At 36.8% G+C, this 25,298-nt stretch overlaps 5 protein-coding genes across 6 annotated transcripts; 1 reads left to right on the top strand and 4 right to left on the bottom strand.

Annotated features, from left to right (window-relative positions):
- Positions 1-505: 505 nt before the first annotated feature.
- LOC132170667 (cell wall integrity/stress response component) lies at positions 506-3,709 on the bottom strand. The gene is made up of 5 exons (XM_059581732.2): positions 3,398-3,709; positions 2,527-2,642; positions 1,769-1,826; positions 1,550-1,627; positions 506-933 (listed from the first exon to the last, which is right to left on the bottom strand). Exons 1-5 carry the CDS (start codon positions 3,579-3,581, stop codon positions 740-742), a joined length of 630 nt encoding a protein of 209 aa, XP_059437715.1. The 5' UTR covers positions 3,582-3,709; the 3' UTR covers positions 506-739.
- Positions 3,710-4,532: 823 nt separating this feature from the next.
- LOC132172430 (peroxidase 64-like) lies at positions 4,533-6,213 on the bottom strand. The gene is made up of 4 exons (XM_059583929.2): positions 6,007-6,213; positions 5,694-5,885; positions 5,081-5,243; positions 4,533-4,981 (listed from the first exon to the last, which is right to left on the bottom strand). Exons 1-4 carry the CDS (start codon positions 6,211-6,213, stop codon positions 4,593-4,595), a joined length of 951 nt encoding a protein of 316 aa, XP_059439912.2. The 3' UTR covers positions 4,533-4,592.
- Positions 6,214-7,858: 1,645 nt separating this feature from the next.
- On the bottom strand, positions 7,859-10,013 carry LOC132172446 (peroxidase 64-like). Its single transcript, XM_059583954.2, has 4 exons — positions 9,807-10,013; positions 9,509-9,697; positions 9,134-9,296; positions 7,859-8,380 (listed from the first exon to the last, which is right to left on the bottom strand). The coding sequence occupies exons 1-4, from the start codon at positions 10,008-10,010 to the stop codon at positions 7,986-7,988; spliced, it is 951 nt and encodes a 316-aa protein (XP_059439937.2). The 5' UTR covers positions 10,011-10,013; the 3' UTR covers positions 7,859-7,985.
- Positions 10,014-12,890: 2,877 nt separating this feature from the next.
- Positions 12,891-19,737, top strand: LOC132172606 (pre-rRNA-processing ESF1-like protein). The gene is made up of 7 exons (XM_059584135.2): positions 12,891-13,519; positions 13,897-13,968; positions 14,274-14,494; positions 15,866-16,028; positions 17,249-17,377; positions 18,388-19,085; positions 19,357-19,737. Exons 1-7 carry the CDS (start codon positions 12,968-12,970, stop codon positions 19,712-19,714), a joined length of 2,193 nt encoding a protein of 730 aa, XP_059440118.2. The 5' UTR covers positions 12,891-12,967; the 3' UTR covers positions 19,715-19,737.
- Positions 19,738-20,973: 1,236 nt separating this feature from the next.
- Positions 20,974-25,006, bottom strand: LOC132170989 (aspartyl protease family protein 1). 2 transcript variants are annotated; one of them, XM_059582172.2, is made up of 10 exons: positions 24,572-25,004; positions 24,012-24,153; positions 23,305-23,537; positions 22,658-22,882; positions 22,396-22,531; positions 22,237-22,307; positions 22,059-22,155; positions 21,921-21,981; positions 21,773-21,844; positions 20,974-21,682 (listed from the first exon to the last, which is right to left on the bottom strand). In XM_059582172.2, the coding sequence occupies exons 1-10, from the start codon at positions 24,886-24,888 to the stop codon at positions 21,462-21,464; spliced, it is 1,575 nt and encodes a 524-aa protein (XP_059438155.2). In that variant the 5' UTR covers positions 24,889-25,004; the 3' UTR covers positions 20,974-21,461. The 2 variants fall into 2 exon arrangements, with proteins under 2 accessions (XP_059438155.2, XP_059438153.2); XM_059582170.2 differs by having other exon boundaries at positions 22,059-22,307; positions 24,572-25,006.
- Between the last annotated feature and the right edge of the window lie 292 nt (positions 25,007-25,298).

Raw genomic sequence — 25,298 nt, 5'->3', positions numbered from 1 at the left:
AATGAGTAAGGCTAAAAACTACACTCATAACCTATTACGTTGACATGGCAATGCCTATCAATTTTCAATGCCTATCAGTTTTTTATCAACTTTGGAGCCGGACTTTGACATGACAATGCCTATCAATTTTTTGATCAACTTTGAAGCCGGACTGTATTCCCCCCCTCCCCCTTAGTTGTGTAACCTTTGGTCTCTGGTCTCTGGTTGTAAGAGAAAAATGTGATTTCAAACATTTCTTATAGCATATATATTCAAATCAGGAGAGGAAGGCCATTGGCCTCCTCGCCCCTTTTCCGTCCCTGCTGACAAGAATGGAACTAACCTCATGACAAGTTTATCATATGAGGAAGATAAACATCATAAACCTAGCTCGGAAAGTTGATAATCAAGATAAGCACATGAATTGAGCCGACAGGTCGATTATGGTAGCACCTTGGCTAACAAGCGAAATAAATAAATAGGTAGGTCAAATCCAGCGTCATTTTTCAAAACTTGACTAAGTTCATTTGGAAAAAAACACACCTTCCCACAAATTTGCCAAGAAATCATAATTCCCGTGAGATCCCTACAATTGGCTTGGCTGCCCGAATTGTGTTCAATTCAGACATCCCACAGAGAGAGGGCTGCCAAACAAGTCCAACAATTATTACAAAAAACAAAAAAAAAAAAAAATTATCCGAAGAAGATTGGCAATTGTAACACACTGTTCAGAAATTGCAAGGGATCAAAACAATCCATTTTACAAAGGCAAAAGTATGACAGGGCAGGGAATGAACTCAGCCAGCAGGTTTGCATCTACATGCTTCGAATGAATTGCTTCCATGCTTATAACTACTAAATCCAAATTCAGATCATCAGCAACCTCACCAATGATGGCTGTTGGCTTATTACCTTCCCCCAGTCGCTCTAGCAACTTAAATTCCTGGAACCCACCTATCAATTTTAAAGAAAGTGTTAAAGAATAATCAGCCAGTCTGGAGGATGCAGTGGAAAAATAATTGAATAATCAATTGAGTAATCCGGAAACATACTCTTATCAGTGAATAAAGTAAAATGAAGAACTACATTATCGAGTTGACTTCTAAAAGTCTAAGTTGGCTGATAACTGATCAGCAAACAGCCCCATTCTAAAACCGATACCAAATGAGACCAAGATGATGTTGCCTAGAGCCCCATTCTTGCTTTTCAGTAATTTGATCGCTCATCTTGCAATTCACTGAATCCATTTTTTAGCTATGACAGAGTGCCTAATGGTTTCTTCAATGCAGTTATTATGTATTATGCACGTTTTGATTTGGTTAACACCACCTCTATACATGCAATTGAGCAATCATAATAGATTGACCATTACATAAAGAAATTCCAGTCACAAAATCCTTGGACACAACTTTGTATGCATGTTTTTGAGTGTGTTCACTTTGTAAAATATATATATATATATACACACACGAAAGAGGCCCATACACCTCATGTGCTCCTCCTTTAATAATATTGCAAAACCAAAATAACCATCCCAAATTGAAATAAAATGGTCAGAACAAAAACAAACCCTCAGAGAGATGCCAGCGGATGCTAGTGAGTTGGGCCTCATGCTCCGGCAATGATTCTTTCTGCTTTCCATCAATAACTGCAAAGAACATAAAGTTCTATATTCCTTGTAATCTCGCATTAAAAAGAGTCTGTGGAAAAGAGAAAAAAGATGCCTCTATAGCTTAGTTTGACACCTAAAATGTGAAAAATAGTACAAATAAATGTCAACTGAACATACCAACAACTGTGATGTCAGCCCCATACTTCTTAGCCAAAGCAGCAGTAGTTGCTACAGCCTATGAACAGATTTGAACAGAGAGTGAGCCAAGGGGAAAGAAAACCATAGATTTTGGTTGAAGACATTGTGTCTTGACAATAACCATAATTCTGTGTTTCCACTTTTTTTTTTAATGATTGGTAAGTTGCACATGCATCTGGTGAGATTTGAAACCACAACCTCACCCTCTCGCCTTGCTACAAGGGAGAAAGTACCATTTGAGCTAAAGCTCATTGGTACACAATTCCATGTTTCCACTATCAACAATGTGTGGGACTTTTCTCTAAAATTCCCATTCCGAGTAGAATTAGATAGAATTTTTGTCCTTGCCAACATAGGTCCAATACCCATAGCCATAAAAGGGTCAAGAGAAAAGCAGTTCTGATTTCATTTACCAGAACCACCTTGGTCACCAGTACAATATCCCATATACAGAAAAATTCATACCATGAGGATGTGCATATGTGGGTCTAACATTCAAAAAAATTGGAAAAAAAAAAAAAAATACGAGGAGGATATGTTGAGAACGCAGACTCTTAACTTGTACATCAAAAGCTTGTGTAAACATAGAGTATCATAGAACGAAGCAAATAGAACCAGGAAATACTCCCTAAATCCCCAAGAAATAAAATGTTATCATTAGAAAAGTACCCACAAGTCACATAGCTCTAGTATCACAAAAGATTATGTCAAATTCAGGTTCCTCAGAGAAAGGTCACCTGTATTGTTCCCTCAGATAGATAAGGATTCCTATCTGTGATTGGAAGAAGCAGATGCTTGAAATTAAAGGCATCTTCGGCTATACTGACTTCAGACTCTTTCTGCTTAGCCTTAGCTGATAACAGTTTACACAATAAACATTAAGCCACCAGCAATTGATGAGATGAAACTCACTGAAATTGCCAAAATCACCAGCAGGAGTACACAAATGACCAAAATCATGCCAACAAAATATAAAAAATCAACAAGAATACGCGAAATTCTAACAATAGAAAGGTTGAAAAGATATAATGACTGCAAATTAATTAATGTTCATTTAATGGCTGTTCGTGCTTGTGGATGCTAGAAAAAGCTTCAAACTTTAGAGAAAGTCTTCGATGATTTTATTAGCGATTACTATATCCGGTTTCACTTGATTTAGACAAAATCTTCAATCATAATATATGTTTCTGGAAAGTCCAATCAATGCGAACCGGTCCGATGTGTACATGTAAAGCAACAATCAGTTCCAGGCCTCGGAAATTAGATACTTCAATGACAACTTCTACTAATTATGCGATCCCATTAAAATTTTTCGGTGCAAAATGCTCGCAATCATGTACGTAAACTAAGCTTTTAAATTTTTATACAAATTAATTACATCTTGATTCAATTACCGAACACTCCATTAGTCGAATATAGATTACTGATATTTAAACTGCTCGTTTCACAGAATTGAAGCTATGATAACCCTAAACCTAATAACTCGTTGATCTACGACATTTTCCATTATATGTAAAAAGCTTGCAGAGAAATGAGCAATTGAGGACTGTAAGCAGCACAAAATCTCATGGAAAATGAACAAAAATACAGCGATCGAAGTAAAATTACCTTTGTGTCCGATTCTACGGAACCTGGAGCAGATAGAGGGCTTACGAGCGTTGGACCGGAGCGAAGAAGAAGCAAAGGCTAAAGAGAACAGAGACGGAGAAGAGGAAGATGACGTCGGCAGAGAGGTCTTGAGGAGCTTTGAGGGCTCAACTGGAACGGCGAGCAAATAGTGAGCGAACGCCATTGGGCTAGTCGGCTAGAGCTTCAAGTTCTCTCTATGAGTGAGGCGGACAGAACAGGGTTGAGGTTGGTTCGAGAAAAAAGCGCAGGAGAATCGAAAAGGGGAACAGAACGGATAATGATTGCATGGGTGCGACGTGTGATGGATGGGTGCCACCTCTATTTCTGGCGCGTTGGATCGGCATCTTCTACATCCACGTTGATGATTTTATCAAGTAATTATTATTATCATATAGATTTATTTAATTAAATAGATAAAATCTTATACTTATAATATATTAATTTTGTATTGAATTTATATCAACTTCGTTGTATCAAAAAAATGGCGGATCACGTAATTTTACTCAATTTTTTTTTTTTTTTTTTCAACTTCTCTTTTAAACGGGACAATTTCCGTAATTTTTCTTTTTAAAAATACGCAATTAACTTGCAAATTCGGAGGCAAACACGTGTTTGCATTCATTTGGATGGCATTTGGTTGAATCATTTGGAAAAAAAGTGTATACATTGGGCTCGTGGTTTTAATGTGTCAACAAGGCCCATCCTATAAGTATGGACTTGGAGGCCCATTAAGGTCATGAGCCCACAACTTTCATGCACCATGAGGACGTTGTCCCCTAATCCACACAAGGGTCCAATTGTTTTAACAACTAATAAAGTTTCCTTTAAATTAGGGTGAAGAATCTAAAGTGATTCAACAAATTAAAGTAATAAAAAAAAAAAAAGAGAGAAAAATCAGTGACAACAATTAATTAATGAAATTGCTAATTAAATGAACACTGGTGCTCCTTTGGATAAGTTTATGCACGCATGACAACATGCTAGAAACCTTATCGATCAGGACATTCTCTATTTCTACAATATTTCACTTATAACTAAGGAAGGAAACGACGGATTGCCATTTGCCACCCCCATTATTGATAGCTAGATTACCGATCGATCGAGCTAGCTTAATTTCATAGTCTAAATTAATGGACTATATATATATATATATATGCTAATTAATTAACAATTGTTAATTTATCACCCTACAATTCCTCCTAATCTCCTCTCCACCTACGATGCTGCTCATCTTGATCATAGAGGCCGCAAAGGCCTTTCTAAAAGCTTCCGGCGAGCTGGCAAACTTGGAAACCAACTCCTTGGTTTTTGGAGTACTGAGCAGGGCATGGTCGGAAGAGAACAGGCCCTTCCCTTGGAGGACCAACTTGTAGTACGTGTTGTTGAATGTATTTGCCGGAGGAACCATTTGGGTAACCGGATTCCCACTGTTTATCGGACAAATACCCCTTAAGCTTTGTGCAAATGATGGTTGCATTGATGGGTCGATGTCGTGCGTGGCATTGAATTTGCGGATTCTGTTTTCGAAGGAAGAACAGTGGGAAACCCCTATAGTATGCGATCCTATATATATATATATATACATATAATGTCAACTTTTCTTGACATGAGAGAACATGTAATAATATGATAATGGCTGTTGGGATATTTATATATATATACCTGAAAGAGCCACTACATCTTCAATGGACAAACCTCTTTGAGCGAAGCTTTGTTGCAGTTGAGATATGTTGAAGAAAGGAGCTGGCAGTGTGTTTGTGTCACTAGCCTTTGATGCTCTCCCATCTTTTCTTCCTTTGGGTACATCCCAAGTCGGACCTCCAGACTACAATTGTTCAATTCAAGTATATTTTATCCAACACATCAAAAAGTGCAAAAGAATAAGCTGTAGGTTACAGAAGAGCAGGGACGGAACGACACGCATACAAAGGTGGCCATAGTCCAAAAATTTCAAGTTTTAATACACTTTACATTTGTGTTGTGTGACTGTGTGATATTTATCTCTGATAAGTTTTAATACATTTTATATTCATGCATTAAATTGAAAATTGAATTATATTAAAAAAAATATATATATTTTGTTTTTATTTTCTTAACATGCAATGAATGAATACTAATTTTATTTTGTTTATATTAGTTTAGTGTTTAATTTTAATATATTTTTCATCAGGTATTTGGTCTCCTATTTAAATATATTTTTAATTCATACTTTGGCCCGTGTCGATCAAAATTCCTAGTTCCGTCCTTGCAGAAGAGGTTTTGCATGTTAACTTACTAGAACAACGGCATCCCTTGTGGCAAGAGCCAAAATATCAGCACATGAGACCACGCCAGGGCACGAAGCTTCTACTGCTTTCTTTGCACTGTCAATGACAAAAAATGCATGCAAGGAATTAACATTAGCTATCCCCGCTTTTTCTGCTTTGTTGTTCCCTTTTGAGTCTAGCAACACGGAGGCATCACAGCCCTGAAAATACAATGTATAGTATAAGTTAAAGATATATATATATATATATATGTTTTCCCAAGAAACAAACAACTTTGGTTACGTGCGTGGTGCATGTAATGTAATGTTTATAGGTACGTACCCTGATAAAGCAGTCATGGAAATGCATCCGGAGTAGACCTGCTGGAACTGTTCTGTTTGCCGACACTGCGCTCTTGACAATATTTGAAATGATTGATTCGGCACGGGGGCAGGTTTTGTCATAGTAAGTAAAGTTTAGTGAACACCCTGGAGAAAATGCTGAGAATATGAGAATTAGTGAGCTCAAGATTGCAACAATGGATTCCATAATTATATAATTTCTTAATTAGCTCTCTTTAGCTTCAGTAAGCATCCATGGACACTAAATAAGAATTATAGAGAGAAAGAGATGATATATATTGACAGAAGTGTCGTGGACGAGAGAGTTTCATGGAGAATTACTGAGCCACGAAATTCCTTGTTGAAATTGACCACGCTGCTTCACCTGAGACCGGGTCGTTTGCTTTATATACAAAATCCAAACACCATCCATCAGTTCTCCCCTATGCCCATCAATTGTACCACACTACCACGTGTTCCTCCCTCTCAGCCAAAGAATTCTCCACGTAGCTAGCGTCCATCTTGTTCTCATGAACCGGTGAAGAAATCACACACGGTTGACAAAACAAATTGATCGACAGAAGAAAAGGGAAAGATTCTGCTAGACCATTTGGGATCAAAACTGAAATTTAAGTAGAAAAACATAAAATAAAGACAAATGATATTATGGGTGGACCAGGTGATTCAGTGTAGTAAAACCTTATAAGGTTATATTGCATGCAATCTTATTGCTAAATATGATTGTATATAGAACTTAATTACAATTATAATATTGATCGATTTGAATATAGGAATATTACATTATGGTCCTATTGTTTAATATAATTGTGTTTTTGGCTTTATTTATATATAGAGGATCTAATTCTAACCAAATCTCATTATTTATGGAACAATACAATTCTCGTCAAATCTTCAATTTTTTTTTTTTTTTTTTAAAAAAAAATTCCAATCCTAAGAGATATGATATTGACAGAAAAGTTGTGGCATAATAATGAAGTAGTTTGACCAAGAATGTTCATAATGGCGTAGTAATAATAAAGCATCCTCACTAGTCATTACTGTTTACAAGACAATTTGCATCATATCTTTTTATTTGCGTCAATTCCCACATATATGCTTAATTTAGATGGTATGATCGAGTGTTTTCTATTATTGAAGGGCAAAGAAAAGTTTTTACCCTTTTTTTTTTTTTTTTGGAAAGGAAGTGTTTACCTATTTAAAATTGCGTTTGAGGGGCCTAAAAATGCGTATAACACTTAAAAACTTCGTTTAAAGAAAAAAATTATCGTTTGGTAAAAAAATTAAAAACACTTTTAATGGTTCAAAAAATCTAAAAATAGTTAAAACGTACTTTTTTACAAAAGCTTAAGTCAAAAATAGCTTTTGGACAAAAGCTTTATTTTTAAGCTTTTGCCAAAAGTACGTTTTGATAATTTTTAAACTTTTTGGACCTTTAAAAGGGCTTTTAATTTTTTTTATCAAACAAATATTTTTTTCTTCAAACGGACTTTTTAAGTGTTAAAATCACTTTAGGCCCCTTCAAACGCAATCAAAGAGGCCCGCCTGCACCCTTGTTTGAATTCATTTAGATGGCATTTGGTTGCATCATTTGGGTGCAAGTGTTTGCATTGGGCTCGTGGTTTTAATGTGTTCACTAGCCCATTATATAAGTTTAGACTTGGAGGCCCATTGAGTTCATGAGCTCACACACCTTTCATTAAAATAAAAATTGATTTAAATAACCGAAAAAAGAGAAAAAAAATCAGTGACAACAATAACCAACACTTGGTGCTCATTTGGATAAGTTTATATATGTATGATAATATGAAGGAAACAATTAATGGATTGCCACCCTATTATTGATAGAGAGAAGTGTTACACTTTCGTCTCTTGTCTATCTATTTTGGCAAATCCAAGATTACTGAGCTAGCTTTCATGGTTTAGATTAATGAACGATTTATGCTAATTAACAATCTATCATTAATTTACCACCCTACAATCCTTCCTGATCTCCTGCCCACCTGTGATGCTGCTCATCTTGATCATAGAGTTGACAAAGGCCTTTCTAAAAGCTTCCTGTGAGCCGGCAAACTTGGAAACCAACTCCTTGGTTTTTGGATTACTGAGCAGGGCTTGGTCGGAAGAGAAGAGGCCCTTCCCTTGGAGGATCATCTTGAAGTAGGTGTTATCGAAGGTTGTTGAAGAAGGATCCATGGTGGTTCCAGCATTCTTTGGCTTGTTTTTTATTGGACAAACACCCCTTAAGCTTGCTGCAAATGATGGATGCATTGAGGGATCGATGTCGTGCGTGGCATTGAAGTTGCGGATTCTGCTTTGGAAGGAAGAGCAGTGGGAAAACCCTAGAGTATGCCCTCCTATATATATTGTCAATTGTTCTTAATTAGAGGTGAGAGAGAGTATATAATAGATGATAATGGCAGTTGGAATTTAGTATTTAATGAGGAAACATGGTTTATTAAATTTTTTGATGACAACTTCCTCATTAAGGACATGTTTGAGATTGCGTTTGAGGGACATAATAGTGCTTTTAATACTCAAAAACCCCGTTTGAAGAAAAAAGTAATCGTTTGGTAAAAACATTAAAAGCGCTTTTAAGGGTTCAAAAAACTTAAAAATTGTCAAAAAAACACTTTTGGTAAAAGCTTAAAAATGAAGCTTTTGTCAAAAAACTCTTTTTGACTTAAAAGTTATATTTCTCAATTTCAATAAATTTTTGTTATGAATTCTAAACTTGTTAGAATTGGATCCTTTCGATTTCTATATCGAAAATATACTTACAAAGTTGTTTCAACTTATTAATTAACACTAACCCTAGATCCATATTCCTAAAAAATGAATCAATACTTTTTACTTGAGCTCCATCATGATCATGTACTATTTACATCGCAACTCTCAAAAAATGAGGTTTTTCCAGTGGAACAGAACAAATGATGTCGAGCCAAGAGCACCCTCATTCCTATATAATTAATCCCAAACATGCTATAAATGCTGAAACATGACTTATATTAGACGCTCAGATGAGATGAACGGCTGAAATTTATGAATTTGATAATCTTAAATTTAAAGAGAATTTTAGGAGATCTCAATCCTGAAATTTATCTATATACCTGAAAGAGCCACTAGATCATCCATGGACAAACCTCTCTGAGAGAAGCTTTGCTGCAGTTGAGCTATGTTGAAGGCAGGAGATGGCATTGTAATTGTGTCACTAGCCTTTGATGTTCTCCCATCTTTTCTTCCTTTGGGTACATCCCAACTTGGACCCCCATACTACAAATCCAATTCAAGTATACTATCAAAAACTGCAAAATAAATACTACATAACTAGTAATTTAACTTGGTATCATAACAAAAATCTTGAATTCGAACATGCCTTTGTAGTTTATTACTCGTTTCAATTAAATACTCAACGTGTTATTGCTAATAATATATATAGAACATTTATCTCATGGGGATAGTGGACAGAGGTTTTGTTAACCTACTAGAACAACGGCATCCCTTGCTGCAAGAGCCAAAGTATCAGCACAGGAGACCACGCCAGGGCACCAAGCTTCTAGCTCTTTCTTTGCACTGTCGATGACATAAAATGCATGCACGGAAACATTGGGTGGCCCATCTTTTTCTGCTTTGTTGCTTCCTTTTGAGTTTAACAACAAGGAGGCATCACAGCCCTGAAAGTAAATAAAGAAAAAAGAAAAAAAAGTATAAGTTAAGATATATATATTCCCAAGAAACAAACAACTTTGGCGGGTAGTGCTTTTATTAATGTTAATTACGTACCCTGATAAAGCAGTCATGGAAATGCATCCGGAGTAGTGCTGCTGGGACTGTTTTGTCTTTGGACACTGCGTTCTTGACAGCATTTGCAATGATTGATTCGGCATGGGGGCACGTTTTGTCGTAGTAATTTAAGCTCAGTGAACTCCCTAGAGAAAATGCAGAGAATATGAGAACTGAGCTCAAGATTGCAACAATGGATGCCATAATATCTACTTTCTTATCTCTCTTTAACTTCACTAAGTAAGCATGGACGCTAAATCAGAATTAGATGCACATTTATACCACGCGAGAGAGAGAGAGAGAGAGAGAGAGAACTTTTGTGGTCGATGGACACAGATAATAATGATGTAGTTTGGTTAAGAATATTCATAATTGCGTAGTAATAATAAAGCATGCTCACTAGCTAGTCATTGCTGCTACAAGACAATTTGAATCCCATCTCATAAATATATATATATATTCTATTTAACAAGCTTCCATCCCGAATAATTACTTGTGGTCTATGGTGTCAGCTGAAAGCCCTCTAGAACTCTTTGGAGAAAGCATGAGATTCTCGCGTACATTTTTCTTATTAAAAATCCACTTGAAAATCACATTTCTTTCATACCCAACTTAGAGACAAATTTTGTCCATTCATAAATTGCTGAATTATTGTGATTGTGACTTTGGCAGCAAAGTGAAATGTTCTCCAGCTAGCCATTCTTTATGTGTAAGTAACCTTACAAATGGGTCAAATAAATTTTTTGGGACCAAATTATGACATACACTTCAATCTCATACAAGAAAAATGGATAACTCATGTAGAATTGGTGGTTTATAAAAACAATCGTAAATGTCACGTCTTTAATAATATTTCAAATTAACTAGTTTTTTTGGAATAATGGCGTATACATGATTAAGATTTTCCCAATCATTATAAAAATGGGTCAAATAAGTTAAACCACTCAATTAGTTGAATGGTCCCGCCAATTTTAAGAAAGAAATGTAGGCGGTGGTTAGAATTGAGACATCAAAGTTGTTATTCATGTTATTGAAGCTTGATTCTTACGTCTTAGCTTTTTCTGTTATGATGGGGGGACTCATGCAAATTGGAAAGCGACGATGAAGGTGGCTCTGTCAATCACGAGCCCAACTCGTGGGAAATATTGTTCCGTAATTAACGACTTTAATTCGTCAGGCTAGGCTCAGGCTCACAACCAATATTATTCCAACCACTTTTTTTGGTTTGGTGCATGAATTATTCCGGCATATACTCTCCTAAGAGAAGTGATATATGAATATAAAAATTTAGTTTAAACGGCCTAGATTACAATGATATATTTTTTTTGGGGGGGATACCATTAATTAGTAAAATGAAAACAAAAATCAATACTTTTTTTTTTTTTTTTTTTTTTTTTTTTTCCATGGATTATGATGGTGCAATTGATCACACGGTAAGATTCAATCAACAGTCGACATCTGCAAAACAGGTAAAGACAATTAGAAACTTGCTAGAGGTTGTCAACCAAGTCCCGATGCTTAAATTAACAAATCAAATTATTTTTCGTTCAAAAGAAGAAGAGGGCAAGGTTCTTTGCAAAATTTGAGTTTGAGAATGGTTGTAATTAAGGTTGTACTTGGAAGGGTGGTATCACTTTTCCTTGTGTGAAGAGTTCATTAATGGGTTATGGCCTTAATCATTTTTTTTTTTTTTGGTGAGGGAAACGGCAATTACGCTAGAGCCAAGAGGGAGAAGAGGATAGATAGATAGATAGGGTGAGCCATCCTATCATGTCCAGAAGGTGATAGCATAGAGAAAAGAGAAGATAAAAGAAAAAAGAAAAGACAGTTGCATTCCATAAACTTTATAGGTACACTATAATTCAAAACAAGAAAGGAAGTATTTGATGTCTCCAATGGGGTCTCATCTCTTATTCCATGGAGTCATTATGTGTACCCGTTAAGAGTAATGGTCTTCAAATCTTGGTTTGTTTGTTAAGGGTAGAGATTTTTGGTAATTTTGCTAGCTATTTGAATTAGTAGCCATTCGAATAATAAATACGAGATAATTCACATAGATAGGACTCACATGCACAATCAAGTTTTGAGCAATCCACCTACTTATTTGGGCAAGTGAGTCTTATAAAAACTCTCTCATAGTAGATGCACATATTGTTAGCAATATGAGCAAAAAATTGTTGGAGATCCAAATATATATGTTTGTTAATGTGTTTAAGATTTTTTTTTTTTTTTTAAGAAAAAAAAATTGAAAAATGTTATGATGAGACATAAATGTGAAAATTGTTTTTTGTAGTACACGTGCTTATTTTAAGAAACTTATACAGAGGCATACTTGTAAAAAATATAAAATAAATAAAAATTTAAAAATTAAGAAGAAAAAGAAAGGTATGCTGGGATGGATGTCACTCACTCAATCATGTGTGGCCACCCCAACCACCATATCGGTGGTCGCATGGCCATCTCTCCTCCTCAACTTAGGGCGGCTACACAATCACCATAATATTTTTTTAATTATTTAATTTTATTTAAATATTAAGTTAGTTATTATCCCTACAAAAGTTAACCACTTATTTTTTTGTTAAAATATTCCTACAAAAAATAGAGAAGATAAATTCATCCAAGAACGTTTTATGTTTTGAATTGTTTGTTATTGTACTTTCAAAATAAAAAACCAAAGACAAAAAATAAAACACAAACAAACACCTTTTTTTTTAGTGCTACACTTTATACTTATTTATTCTACTAATTATTGTGACATGTTTTAAGTGGCTTTCACAAAAAAAAAAAAATAAAAGAAAAATAACTTAAAATAAATTACGTATGGTATTACTTAAAAAAGAAGCTTGTAATTTTCAGGCTATGGGTTGGTCCTTATGCTTGTTTAAGTCCAATAAATTGAAGGCCCATTTCTCGGAGTTTATGGTCGAGATGTTGCCGTTTCCTCCACTCAGTTTCAAAGCCCACCAATTTAACCCAGTCAGTTGAGACCCACCGGACCATAAAAAACGGGGTCCGGTCATGATAGTCCTCGCATCCAAACCCCACGCAAGTCGCAATGCTCGCATAATAGAGAGTGCAATTCGTTAAACCTTAAGCCCTAAACAAGACCCAACACTTTCACAGTTTCGCTCGCTCTTGCCGCACAGAGACGCGGATTCACCATGGGGAAGAACAAGAAGAAGCAGAAGAAGGAGTCTGACACTTCGCCCACCGCGCAAGATGGCAGCAAAGAGATCATCACGGACCCTCGGTTCGCGTCCGTGCACTGGGACCCTCGGTTCCAGAAGGCTCCGAAGCGTGCTTTGAAGGTCGCGGTAGACTCGCGCTTCGACCGCTTGTTCACCGACCCGAGTTTCTCAGCTTCGTCCTCAGCTCCAGTGGACAAGCGAGGAAGGAAGAAGAAGCGAGACTCGGAGAATCCTCTGCGCCTTTATTATCGAATCGAAGAAGAAAATGACAAAGCAGAAGAAGAAGAAGAAGAAGAAGAGGAGGAGGAGGAGGAGGAGGAGGAGGAGAGGAAAGAGGTTAGCAGTGAGGAAGAGGATGAGGAAGAAGAGGAAGAGAGAAGATTGGGCAAACTCGTTGGCGCTGAGTCGGGGACCGAGTCGAGCGATGAGTCGGAGGCGTCGGAATCGAAGGCTACGACCGAAACCGATACGGATGAAGATGAAGACGGGGTGGTTTATGAGGAGGAGGACGAGCCTGAAGTGCAGGTATAATTTGAGCTCAACCTTTGCTTTCGTTGCTGAGTAAAATGGAGGAAGTGAAAATGAGAAAAAAATGAGAAAATTTATACTTAATTTTGATGCTATAAATGAAACCTTCTCTGGTTGGTTGCTGCGAAAATGGAGGAAAAGAAAAGTAAGAAAATAATACTGAAGCTTGATTTTTAATGATATTTTCAATAGCAATTAAGAACTGCTCTGGGCTTTGAAATTTCAAGTTTGGGAACCTCGAAGCTGTGTACTATTTTTAGTTAAATGTAAAGAGAGAACACTGTTTATGCAAACAAATGATGTATAGTTATTATGGTTTTTTCTGTGTTTGCTCTAGTCGTCACACTATTTATTGGTTTGTGCAATGTGGACAGGAGAATATACCGGAAATCGAAAGAGAAACTCACAGGCTTGCTATTGTTGATATGGACTGGGCGCACGTTAAGGTATGTTACTGGGGTTTGGAACTGAATTAGATTTTATCTTTTAATTGAACATAGCTATGGTGTCAGAGCACATAGTGCCATTTTACTATTCAATGAAATTTGATAGTGTGTTTGGACCTTGAACTGTCCTAGTACTGAGTTTAACACTATTATTGAATAATGGAGGTTTGCATAGTATAGGTCTTATCTCAAGCCATTAGGATAAGATTTTGTTCAGTAAAACTTTTTCTTTCATTTTGAGCTATTCATGATATTCCTGATTCTTGAAGCATATACCCTTGACCCTAACTTTTCGTTTTATGTAGGCTGTTGACTTGTATGTAGTTTTGAACTCATTTCTCCCAAAAGACGGACAGATTTTGTCGGTGGCTGTCTATCCATCTGAGTTTGGACTGCAGCGTATGAAAGAGGAAGAAATCCATGGTCCTGTTGGCCTATTTGATGATGAAAATGAGAAAAGTGATGACGATGACGAAGATGAGATAGACTATGAGAAATTGCGTGCTTATGAGAAAAGCAGGCTAAGGTGATTGGCTGTAATTTGGTTGTGCATTTATTCCTGTTCACAATCTTTAAATTTGCTTGTGCTGCTAGCATGGTATCTGTAACATATTGGATCAGTTTGTTATAACATGTTCAAAAATCTGAGTGCAAACTTACCTTAACAGTTAGACATTAATTTCCTTTGAGACTGAGTAAAAGGCAATGCTTGTTGGAACGAGAGGGAGGTGGTCAACCACCCCAGCCCCCCACCCAATACACAAAAAAGAGAGAGGAAGAAACATAAGAAGAAAAAAAAGGAAATAGAGCTGTTAAATTTTTGGCTTGGAGGGCACAAGTCACATTGCTAGGAATTATTGTTCCATTGTTTGGATGAGTCATCTATTCATGGTCAATGAGCATTTAAATGATAGCCGGTTTGTTCAATTGTGTATACTTTTGAAAATTTTCTTGTATGAGTGTCATTAAGGAGTTCCTATCCTTCATTATGTTTACCTTATCCCAGAATTTTATTAAATGGTGTGATACCTTAAGCCATCTAGACAATGTGGAGAGGTGGTGAAAGATCATGGCATTATTTTGAAGCTGAAGTATATTCATAGATGCTAGGTAACTCATCTGGGGCCATTAAGAAACTCAAAATGTGGACTCAATCTTAACTAACTTCATTGTGTAGCTTTTAACCAACAAGCGCATTCTTATGTCCATTCCCATACAGTTTCATAGTTTTTACGGGATGCTTACTTTTTCATTTGGATTGTGAGTTCGGCAGTCCTATGGGAGTAAATACTATTGCAGGGTGTTGAAGCTGAAACAGATTTGTTGCATGCTACTCACAATTATGTGATTTTGAAATATTTCATGGGTTTGAACTTCATTTTCTCAATGTGGAGAGGTGGAGAAAGATCATGACATTATTTTGAAGCTGAAGTATATTCATAGCAGTTAGGTAACTCATCCGTGGCCATTAAGAAACTCAAAATGTGGACTGAACCTTAACTAACTTCATTGCGTAGCTTCTAATCAACAAGCACATTCTTATGTCCATTCCCATACAGTTTCATAGTTTTTACGGGATGCTTACTTTTTCATTTGGATTGTGAGTTTGGCAGTCCTATGGGAGTAAATACTATTGCAGCGTTTTGAAGCTGAAATAGATTTGTTGCATGCCACTCACAATTATGTGATTTTGAAATATTTACTGGGTTTGAACTTCATTTTCGCAATATCTAGATGCCAAATAAAGTTTGTGTTGGGTGTCCTTGAATATATATAGTTTGGATGTATAGTTGATTCAAAGAGGTTATTTTCTAGTCTATTCTTTCTCTAGAATAAGCTTTCCTTTTGGACTTATATATGTTTTTTACATATTCTTTTGGTGCACTGTCCTCCCCAGGTACTACTTTGCTGTTGTGGAATGTGATTCAAGCGCCACAGCAGACTACCTTTACAAAACTTGTGATGGAATTGAATTTGAAAGATCATCCAATAAGCTTGATATGAGGTTTATTCCTGATTCCATGGAATTTAAACACCCACCCCGAGATATTGCTACCGAGGTATGCTTCTAACTTTTTAATGATATTATGGAGGTTTTATACTGATATTGTTGAAAGTTTAGCTAATAGAGTCTTACAGAGAATATTATAGAAAATATTCCATTGTAGTGAAGAATCCTGCTGGATATGTACCTAGTCTCTCAAGTTGCAATACAGAATACCATGTCGGGATAAGATAAATCCTGATTTAATAAAAATCCTGATTTAACAAGTAATGGGCTCCACTTGCAGGCTCTGTGCCACAAGTCGAGATGATTTGTTGATGTAACTTATAATACGGAATTTTGGTGAAAATATGGATGTAATCTAACTCAAGACTCCTGAAGAAAAAAAAAAGTCCTCATTGCCAGCCTTTGGACAGTGGAAGCTGCATTCACAATGAAAGCTAACCCAAGTACCTATAAGATAGCGAGCCATTTGGCAATTTTCTGTTTCTTCAAGAGATGAAAGGTCGGCTTGGCATGGATGGAGATTGCTTTTTCGTGTGTAAAAATCTAGGACTAGGACTCCAAGTCTTCACCTTGGCTAACTCTGGTGTAATATCCTATTCAGTTCCTGCCTAAATCCTTACCTTGGTCAATATCTAGCCATTCTGCATCAAACTTGGGACTAAATTAACATATAAGGTAGCACAGAAGGATGCAACCCCACAATATTGATTTTATTGTCTTCACAGATTTATATGCCCTAGTACGTGGCATATAATTTGTATGTACACATATAAATGTGTGAATTTTGTTCTGTTGTTGTTGGTGCAAGGACACGTTTGTGACCAATACATAGCCTGCTATTGTAATTCAACTTGGTTGTCACCAAATACTGCACGTTCTGATCTGGGATATTTGTCATTTAAGCTTTTAGCTCTACCTCATAATCCTAAAGCTATTTACATAGAGACAATTAGACATTCAGCTACAAAGAAATTACTTAAAGAGCAAAAATTTGAACCACATGCAAAACTGCAGATTTGGAATAATTTCAGCCAGCAATAGGCACTCTCTCAGTCAGAACCTCACTAGCTATGAGATTGCCCTGAGCACAAAAATGCTTAATTCAACCAATATAGCGTTGCTTGTATGGTATTCTGAATCGCTCAACATTGCGGGTCTATATTCTTGCTTGTTGCAGCAGCTAAAGAAAATTAAAAATTCTTTATAGCAACTTTCATTCAAATTACAGCGTGTTAATGAAGTGTTGAATATTTTTCACTTTTTGCTCAGGCACCTGCAGACTATAAAGGGCTAGATTTCCATACTCGAGCCCTGCAGCACAGTAAAATTCATATTTCTTGGGATGAGGATGAGCCGGATCGTGTAAAGACCTTGAAACGAAAATTTAATGCTGATCAGGTCTGTGTCTTTGATCTTAATCTGTTACAAATGATTCTTCTCACGCTTTTATCTGATCCTCATAAAATTCTGTCGATTCCAAAGTTCATATCTTTAAATGCATTCTGTTTCATTCCTTGGTCACCAGGGTTACTGGCTGACCTGGCTGAATGGCCTCTTGTTTTTGTTCTTTTTATTTTTGACCACTTTGACGTTTTAAGTTATTGAGCGTGAACTATTCATACTAATTCAATTTGTTGTCGAGAACATGAAATCTAATTGTTGGCTTACTCTTTTATAAATGTTAAGATGAGGGCTTAGTGTTGTGTCCAGATGCACATAAGGAAATGTTGCTCTTTAATTCAAGTGGCTTCATCTTCTGGTGGGCACCTTTTTCTATTATTTTCTTTCTTTCTTTCTTTCTTTCTTTCTTTCTCTTCATTTTTGGGTGGGGGGGATTTGGACCATGATTTGTGAATTGATCCGACACGTTAGTTTGTCTCGTATATTTCACAATGAGTCACAGCCACAGCCTTCAAAGTATAGATTATACTCTAAATTGAATGAGTCCATGGAAGGTTTTTTTTTTTTTTTTTGTGCCTCATGAATGGATTTACTGCCATTAAACTAAAGTTTAAAGTTTCTGGCCACATAGCAAAGAGAAAATAACATGAAACCTTTTTTCTTTCTTTTCTTTTTTTCTTTTTTTTTTTTTTTTAAAAAAAATTTCTGCATATGAATGTTTCCATTCATGCCAAGATTATCGTGCTTATGATTTTTTATTCGAGTATTATGCACATACAGGTATTACTTAACAAATCCTTCTATATAATCTAATATATGTTGGAATTTACACATATTACACCCATTTAAAAGTGTTGACTGCTTTCTGAAGCATAAAAAGAATGAGACAGTAATAACATTGAAACAATCAAGGAACATAGAATACTATATCGTACAAACTTATAAAAACCCCGGATGTTAGTGTAACTATTTGCTTCTGTTCTGGCACTGGCTCTGTTTTCTTATAGCTAGCTGAAATGGAGTTGAAGGAGTTTTTGGCTTCTGATGAGAGTGAAACGGATGGTGATGAGAATGAGAATGCCATGGAGGATGAATCTGATAAAAAGCATAAAAAACGAGACATGTACCGTGCTTTAATCCAGTCTGGCGATGGTTCAGATGGTGATGGTGAAGAGGATGACCAGGATATGGAGGTCACTTTCAATACTGGCCTGGAGGATATTAGCAAGCGTATTTTAGAGAAGAAGGATAAGAAGTCAGAAACTGTGTGGGAGGCCTATCTTAGAAAACGACATGAGAAGAAGAAAGCTAGGAAAAATAAGGCAAAGTATTCGTCAGAGGATGAGAGTAGTGATACTGATCAAGAGGCTCCTGAACAACCAGATGACTTCTTTGTTGAAGAGCCTTCAGTTAAAAGAAGTAAAAAGGAGGCTCAAGGTAAAACCGATGAAGAGCTGCTCCAAGATATGGATAAGGAAGCACAAGCAAGCACAGCAGAGCTTGAGTTATTAGTTGCTGATGATAAGGGGGCAGAAACTGGTCTTAAAGGATATAATTTGAAACGTAAGAAGGCCAAGGGGAAAAAGGTGAAAGAAGTTCCAGATGTGGACATTATACCAAATGCTGTTTATGATGATCCACGGTTTTCAGAGCTCTTTACTTCTCCTGAATTTGCTCTGGATCCCACAGATCCTCAGTTCAAAAGGTATCTTCTATGCATTACGAAAATTTTCTTGTGATTACTGAATCCATTATTTATTTTTCTGAAAGAAAGGAGACACCTATATGTGGTATACGGCCCAATACGCGTATAGCTACTCGTCTCTACCTCCGACTGTATGTGATTAACTGGATTATAAAAACCCATGTGACATGACACAATGCCACAGTAGTATTGCAAAATTTTTACTCTATATTCTGTTTGGTTGATAAGTTGGCTTTATTTTGGTTCTAAAAACAGAGATTGAATGTTGCAGGGTTGCAGCTTTTTATCGGAAGCAAGCACCAGGGCAGCAGAGCAGGCAAGAAGTGGAGGAAAGGGATAGTATGAAGTTATCTACAACATCGAAGTTGCCGTCTGATGAGCCCAAGTTAAACAAGAACGAGCAAGTTAAATCTGATAGTTTGCCATCAAAGAAAGAGAAGCATGAGTTATCGTCTTTAGTTAAATCAATTAAGATGAAGTCCAAGCAAGTTCAATTGCCCCCTGACCTTAAGATGTCAAAGAAAGATGTGAAATTGCAATCTGCAGGTAAGGCGAAAATGGAGCTGCAGCATGATCTCTCAGCCTTAGTTCAATCAGTTAAAAGGAAGTCGAAAAATCTCAAAAAATGAAAGCAACATGAAGGAAGGGGGGGGGGGGGGGGGGGGGGGGGACCTGGATCCCCTGGAATTCCAGGGGAATTCTAGATTCTAGAATTAGAAGATTAAAGGTCCAAAATGTGCCACGTGGTTAAAACCACTTTCCTCCCAAACCCACCAAAACCCACTTCTTCTTCATCACGTCTGAAAAAACAAAATCCCACCTTTACCCTTCTTCTTCCTCTTGCCTCTTCTTCCTCTGCTTTCTTCTTCCTCAGACATCCCTCCCAAAACCCACTTCTTCTTCACGTCTGAAAGAAAATTGCAGCTTTACCCTTCTTCTTCCTCTGCCTCTTCTTCCTCTTCTTCAGAAAACCTAAAGAAAAAATGCATTCGCCGCTGCGTCTAGGCTAAAAAAAAATTTAAGGTGGAGGCGCTGCTTGAATCGCGCGGGGGCTTTCCGCCGCCTTTGGTGGACTGTCGCTTGTTGGTTTTTCGTCAGTCCACCAAAATTTGAGGCGGAGTCAAATCCACACTCAAAATCCAACGCCAAACGCCAATATCAAATATCCTTTCAGGGCGGGTTCTCTGATTTGGGTTATTGTGTGCTTTTTTGGATTATAAGTTTTGTGAGTCTTTTTGTATTGAGGCAATTTTTTTTTTTTGACATTCAGATTCAATACTTGGTATTTTAGTTGTGTGAATTGAGTGATATTTTTTTTTTTCAGACGTGATGGAGAAGTGAGTTTTGGGAGGGAAAGTGTTTTGGTATCTAAAAACAGTGGGTTTGGGAGGAAAGTGGTTTTAACCACGTGGCACATTTTGGACCTTTAATCTTCTAATTCTAGAATCTAGAATTCCACTGGAATTCCAGGGGATCCAGGTCCGCGGGGGGGGGATGGTGGCTGAGAAAGGCCCTTTATATTTCCTTAACATCATGCAGAAGAATCGATGGTAGACTTGGGACAAGCCCTGAAGATTGAAGGTCATTGGTATATTATATTGGGGCTTGCTTTCTTTTCTTTTTCTTTTTTCCATGAATTTTATATATTTATTTCTACCTAAATTTTGAAGATGAGTTGTAGATCTAACAAAGAAGATGGAGATGAACTTTATCCATGAGGCTTTATATAAAAAACGTTGGTTAAAATACCATTTGTTACGCAAGAGTTCTAATGTTTCATTTCAAATTTGACGGGATAAAAATATATCTACCTAAAAAAAAAAAAAATTAGAAAAAAAAATATAAATAAACTTTTGACAAATAGCTCCCTGGATTTTAATAAGTGGCAAATAACTCCATTTATTGAATTGACGTTTGAAATTTGACAGAATCTGTGAAAATGCCATATCTTCACTAATAGGATCACAATCATTTTCTTTTTAACAGCTGCTGTAAAAATCTCTAAATTTAAACTTGAAATATAAGTGCTCTATACCTATGGTTTCTGCTTATATGTTAAAAAGAAAAAGTACTATTTACAATCCCGTGTCCAAATTAATGCTACATCACAATACCATCTTAGGTCGTCACAGAAAAAATTGGAATAATTTTTTTCCCTTTCAAACAAAAAGAATCGGAAGCATTGTTGGCTTCATATTTTTTTGGGTGTTTTAGTAGCATTAATTTGGACACAGGATTGTAAATAATAATTTTTCTTTTGTCTCCCTTTCATCACATTTGGGAGGACAAAAGGGAAACAAAAGTCTTACTTTCTAACATTACTGGTAATATATATTGACACGGGTTGAGAAAGCCCTAACAAATAAAAAAACATAATCAAACAATGACAAAAAACGAAACAAGAAGCAGTGTGAGTGCGTAGGTAAAAGACTTCAACTTGGGTGAATGGCTGGATGGAGATGCCACAGGTATACTAGAATTGCTTCCATTCCTTTTGTTGGCTTGACTGGCTTCAGAATTGACCGGAACAGCAGGGGAAGCGGCAGGAGAGTGTGATGGGCTGACAGGTAGAGTGCTCGAATTCTTGTCGTCGTAACCTATGGAGACCCAAAGAAATTATGATGAGAAGAAATAATTTCACACCGAAATTCAGTCTTTAAAGAAATACAAGGTGAAACTGCACTCACAGTTAGACTCCTTCCAACCCAATACCATCCTCTCGCGATCAAAAACTATGCGATAACCAGTCATGAAGTTTTCTGGATCGAAATAAATAAATCCGTTATGATTTTGAATTCATAATATAAGAGGAGATACGGATAAACAGATACTCACGTCCAATGATGCTTATATCTTTACTTTTGACAAGACCCAGACAATACACAGCATTTCCTTCCTGAACACCACAACGTCAAATTTTAGCACAACTCAAGCAGGAACAGGAAAATTAAAGCACTAGAAGCGAGACCACACCTCACTGTCGATCACATATGTTGGACTAGTGACAAAATATTGGTCTCCACCTTTCATTGTCAGATTCACACTAGGAACGTCATAGTTTTGAGTTGGACTGTAAACAAAGTGGAAGTCAATACCCCAGAGTTGGAAGGGGAAAAAACCTAATACAAAATAGGAACTAGATATGGATAACCTTAATTCGTAACAGTATTCAAAGGGGTAGGAATCAGATGAATGCCGCTTGTTTTGGACCTGGGAATTGAACTGCACAATAACATATATCGTAGATATTCATATGCTATAAAATGAAACTCCTAATGATATCATGAAACATGTTATTTAAAGCACTTACACTCTCAGAAATAAAAGTGTAAGCTGGGTCGGTTAGGAGTGTAAACGATGTACCAGAGTCAAAGATTACACTGAGCCCCAGCTCAGAAGAATTTCTTCCCACAGCTATTTGAGTGATGCTGACGTTATAAGTTGGACTGATAACAAGTTCCAAAGGAAAAAATCAGTAGAAGTAGCATGGGATTTTGATCAAAGATAGTCCTTTTGCAAAACTAAACAAACTTTCCCGTCAGCATTTTCAATATCACGAAGTGACAACTTACTGTGCTTGCCTAACATTGAATGGTGTTTCTTTTTGGTATGAACTGCCATTATTTCCAAAAGTGATTCTCCCCAACCCATCAGGTCCAAAACACATGGAAAAAGAATTCGAAGCTAGCCCATTTCTTGCTAAGGTGCTAGGAACAGATACATCCTCCATACCAAGCCCAAATAGACCGTTTGGTGCTCCACCCTCCAAAAAAGTACCAGTCTGACTTTGACCACAACTGCCACAGAGTAACATGGTTCAATCGCAAGGGGCACAAATACAAAGAAAACTTGCTGAACAAGTCTGACCATTAGGTTAAAAACAAGAAGCAACTTCAGGGAATAAAACAGTAATTCTAGCCCATCAATGAAAGAGAAGAAAAGAGTCATGCCATGCCAAACTCTAGATTTCATCATCCACGTAATTTGCCAAAAATATCTGCTTTCCCAGTTCTTGTGTCATTTGAACTAACAATTCTTTCATTTTAATCCAGTTCTTTTAAAATTGATATCACTAGAGATTTAAAATCGTTACCATATTCACTTGAAAAGCTGCCTGTGTAGTACCTAACCGATTTTGCCATATTTCCAACAACCGTATAGGAGGTTCCAAATATTTACCCCAAATTCTTTGGTAGCAAAGCAATGGAAGATAGCCTACCCAAAAGTGATCGGAGTGTCGACAGCCCTTAGCTGATCATCATCTGTAATTAAGTGCAAAACATCCTCCACCAAGATCCCAGTAGATGAGGTGTTATAAGAAAGATACTCAACTTTATACGGACAATTACTGCTTGCTGAAGGGCATTGACTATGTTTACATAAGCTGTTGTTGCAGGAAACTATTTCACTTGTTGGTGAATTATTAGGGCTGTAGATGTTAAGGAGTAATACCTGCAGAACAAAAGGACTAAGTAAGTAATTCTCAAGGAATTCAGGACTTGACTAAAGTTTCTTTAACCACCAATCCATAAAACAACTAAATTTATGGAAAACATAACTCCAGCCTAAAAATAAAGATTCTATAGATCAAGTATAAGATTATAGTGGACTTTGACGATGTAGCACTGCCAATCACCAATTTCCTCTTCATCTACAAACTCTCATTCTACAAAGATGCTTGATATTGGTAGATTCAATAAATTAATGGAAGGTCTAGATAACAGTTTTACAGCATGACTGCAATACTATAGTAACACATAGCCCTGTCGAATGAAAGTAAATAAAATTAAAAAAAAAAAACATTTAATATCACAAAATCACACATAATTCTGCATAGCAGTTTAAGCAACCATATGATTTAAAGAGCCATGGTTCCAAGAAGGTAAATAAATAAACAAGTATTAAAATCCAGTTTTAATGACATACCTGTCCAGATGATAGCGGTAAGCTATTAAGGCAACCACCTTCCTTGCAATCACATGGTAGCCAGAACAAATCACTGCCGGTGTCCAATGCCACAAAAAATGATAAACTTGGTGTCCCCACTAAAACATTGGCATAATGCAAACTGCAACACCAAGAAAATAAGAAGAAATAGTTAGTAGAGAAGTGATAGGAAGAAGAACTCAAAAGAACCTTCATCTCCTGTTTGTTAAACAAGAAAATTGAGGGAAAATCCAAAAAAAAAAAAAAAAATCATTGAGGGACACGCTCTGAGCTTATATTTTCCATCTTCAATACTAAATATGAAAGAAACGCCAGAGAATTACACGTTTGGTTGTAAATTGAGGGATAAGGCCTACAAGACAGAATCCGATAAAAAAGACCACAAAAGAAAAACACTTCAATTAACCGAGACTAATAAATACGACAATTGCTACCAAACAGGTCCAAAAACTAAAAATAATCCAAAATAATAATAATAATAATAATCCAAAAAAGAAAAAAGAATAAAGAACTCAGGTACGGGCTTCAAAGGGTCGTACTGTCCGAAAGGGAGGATGCGATAGGTATCGTTTCCACCGGAGAAAGTGAGTGGAAACGACTGATCGTTGCTGGCGGCGAGGTGGCGGTCCCGAATTATGCGGTCTCGGTGTGCCATAGCGACGTAGTATTCTACGCTCCCTTTCACCGGGAGCCCCTCGTCGCCGAGAATTCCCTTGACCGGGTCCGAGTACCGGTGGTGGACGTCGAATCCGAACTGCAACCCGAACCCGTAACAGCTCCGGGAACCAAAACCCAACAACAAAACGAATAGTATAAAGGAATAGTAGGCAGAAGGAATAGTAGGAGGCCAGGCCATAGCTGAGAACAGAAGGCGTCGTTGCGGAGACTCGGAGAGTGTGAGGTCTCTCCGGGAGTCAATTTGAGGCAATTAACTTTAACCAACTTCAAATGTGTGTACTGTATTGGATTTGGAGGCTAGGAAGTTGCCGCGTTCTTACCTCCCTTTCTTTCAATTCGTAATTAGTCTAATTTCGTTGACTCCAAGTCTCCTACTTCACATATTCTCTCTCAGGATTATTATTATTTTATTTTTTTTAAGAAGAAAACAATTTAGGAGATAAATACAGTACACAAAACCGCCATTCCATTCGCATATACGGTTAGTAATTTTTGTTAATTGCATCTACACATCGAATCCGCCACAAAAGATTTCTAAAGAAAAGACAATCATAAAATGATCTGTTATAAACGTTTGCACAAAAGCAT

This window comes from Corylus avellana, chromosome 1 (assembly GCF_965113065.1).
Source record: "Corylus avellana chromosome 1, dhCorAvel1.hap1.2, whole genome shotgun sequence".
Classification (NCBI taxonomy): Eukaryota; Viridiplantae; Streptophyta; class Magnoliopsida; order Fagales; family Betulaceae; genus Corylus; species Corylus avellana.
The sequence above is the reverse complement of the archived record's forward strand: the minus strand, read 5'-3'. Positions and strand labels throughout refer to the sequence as shown.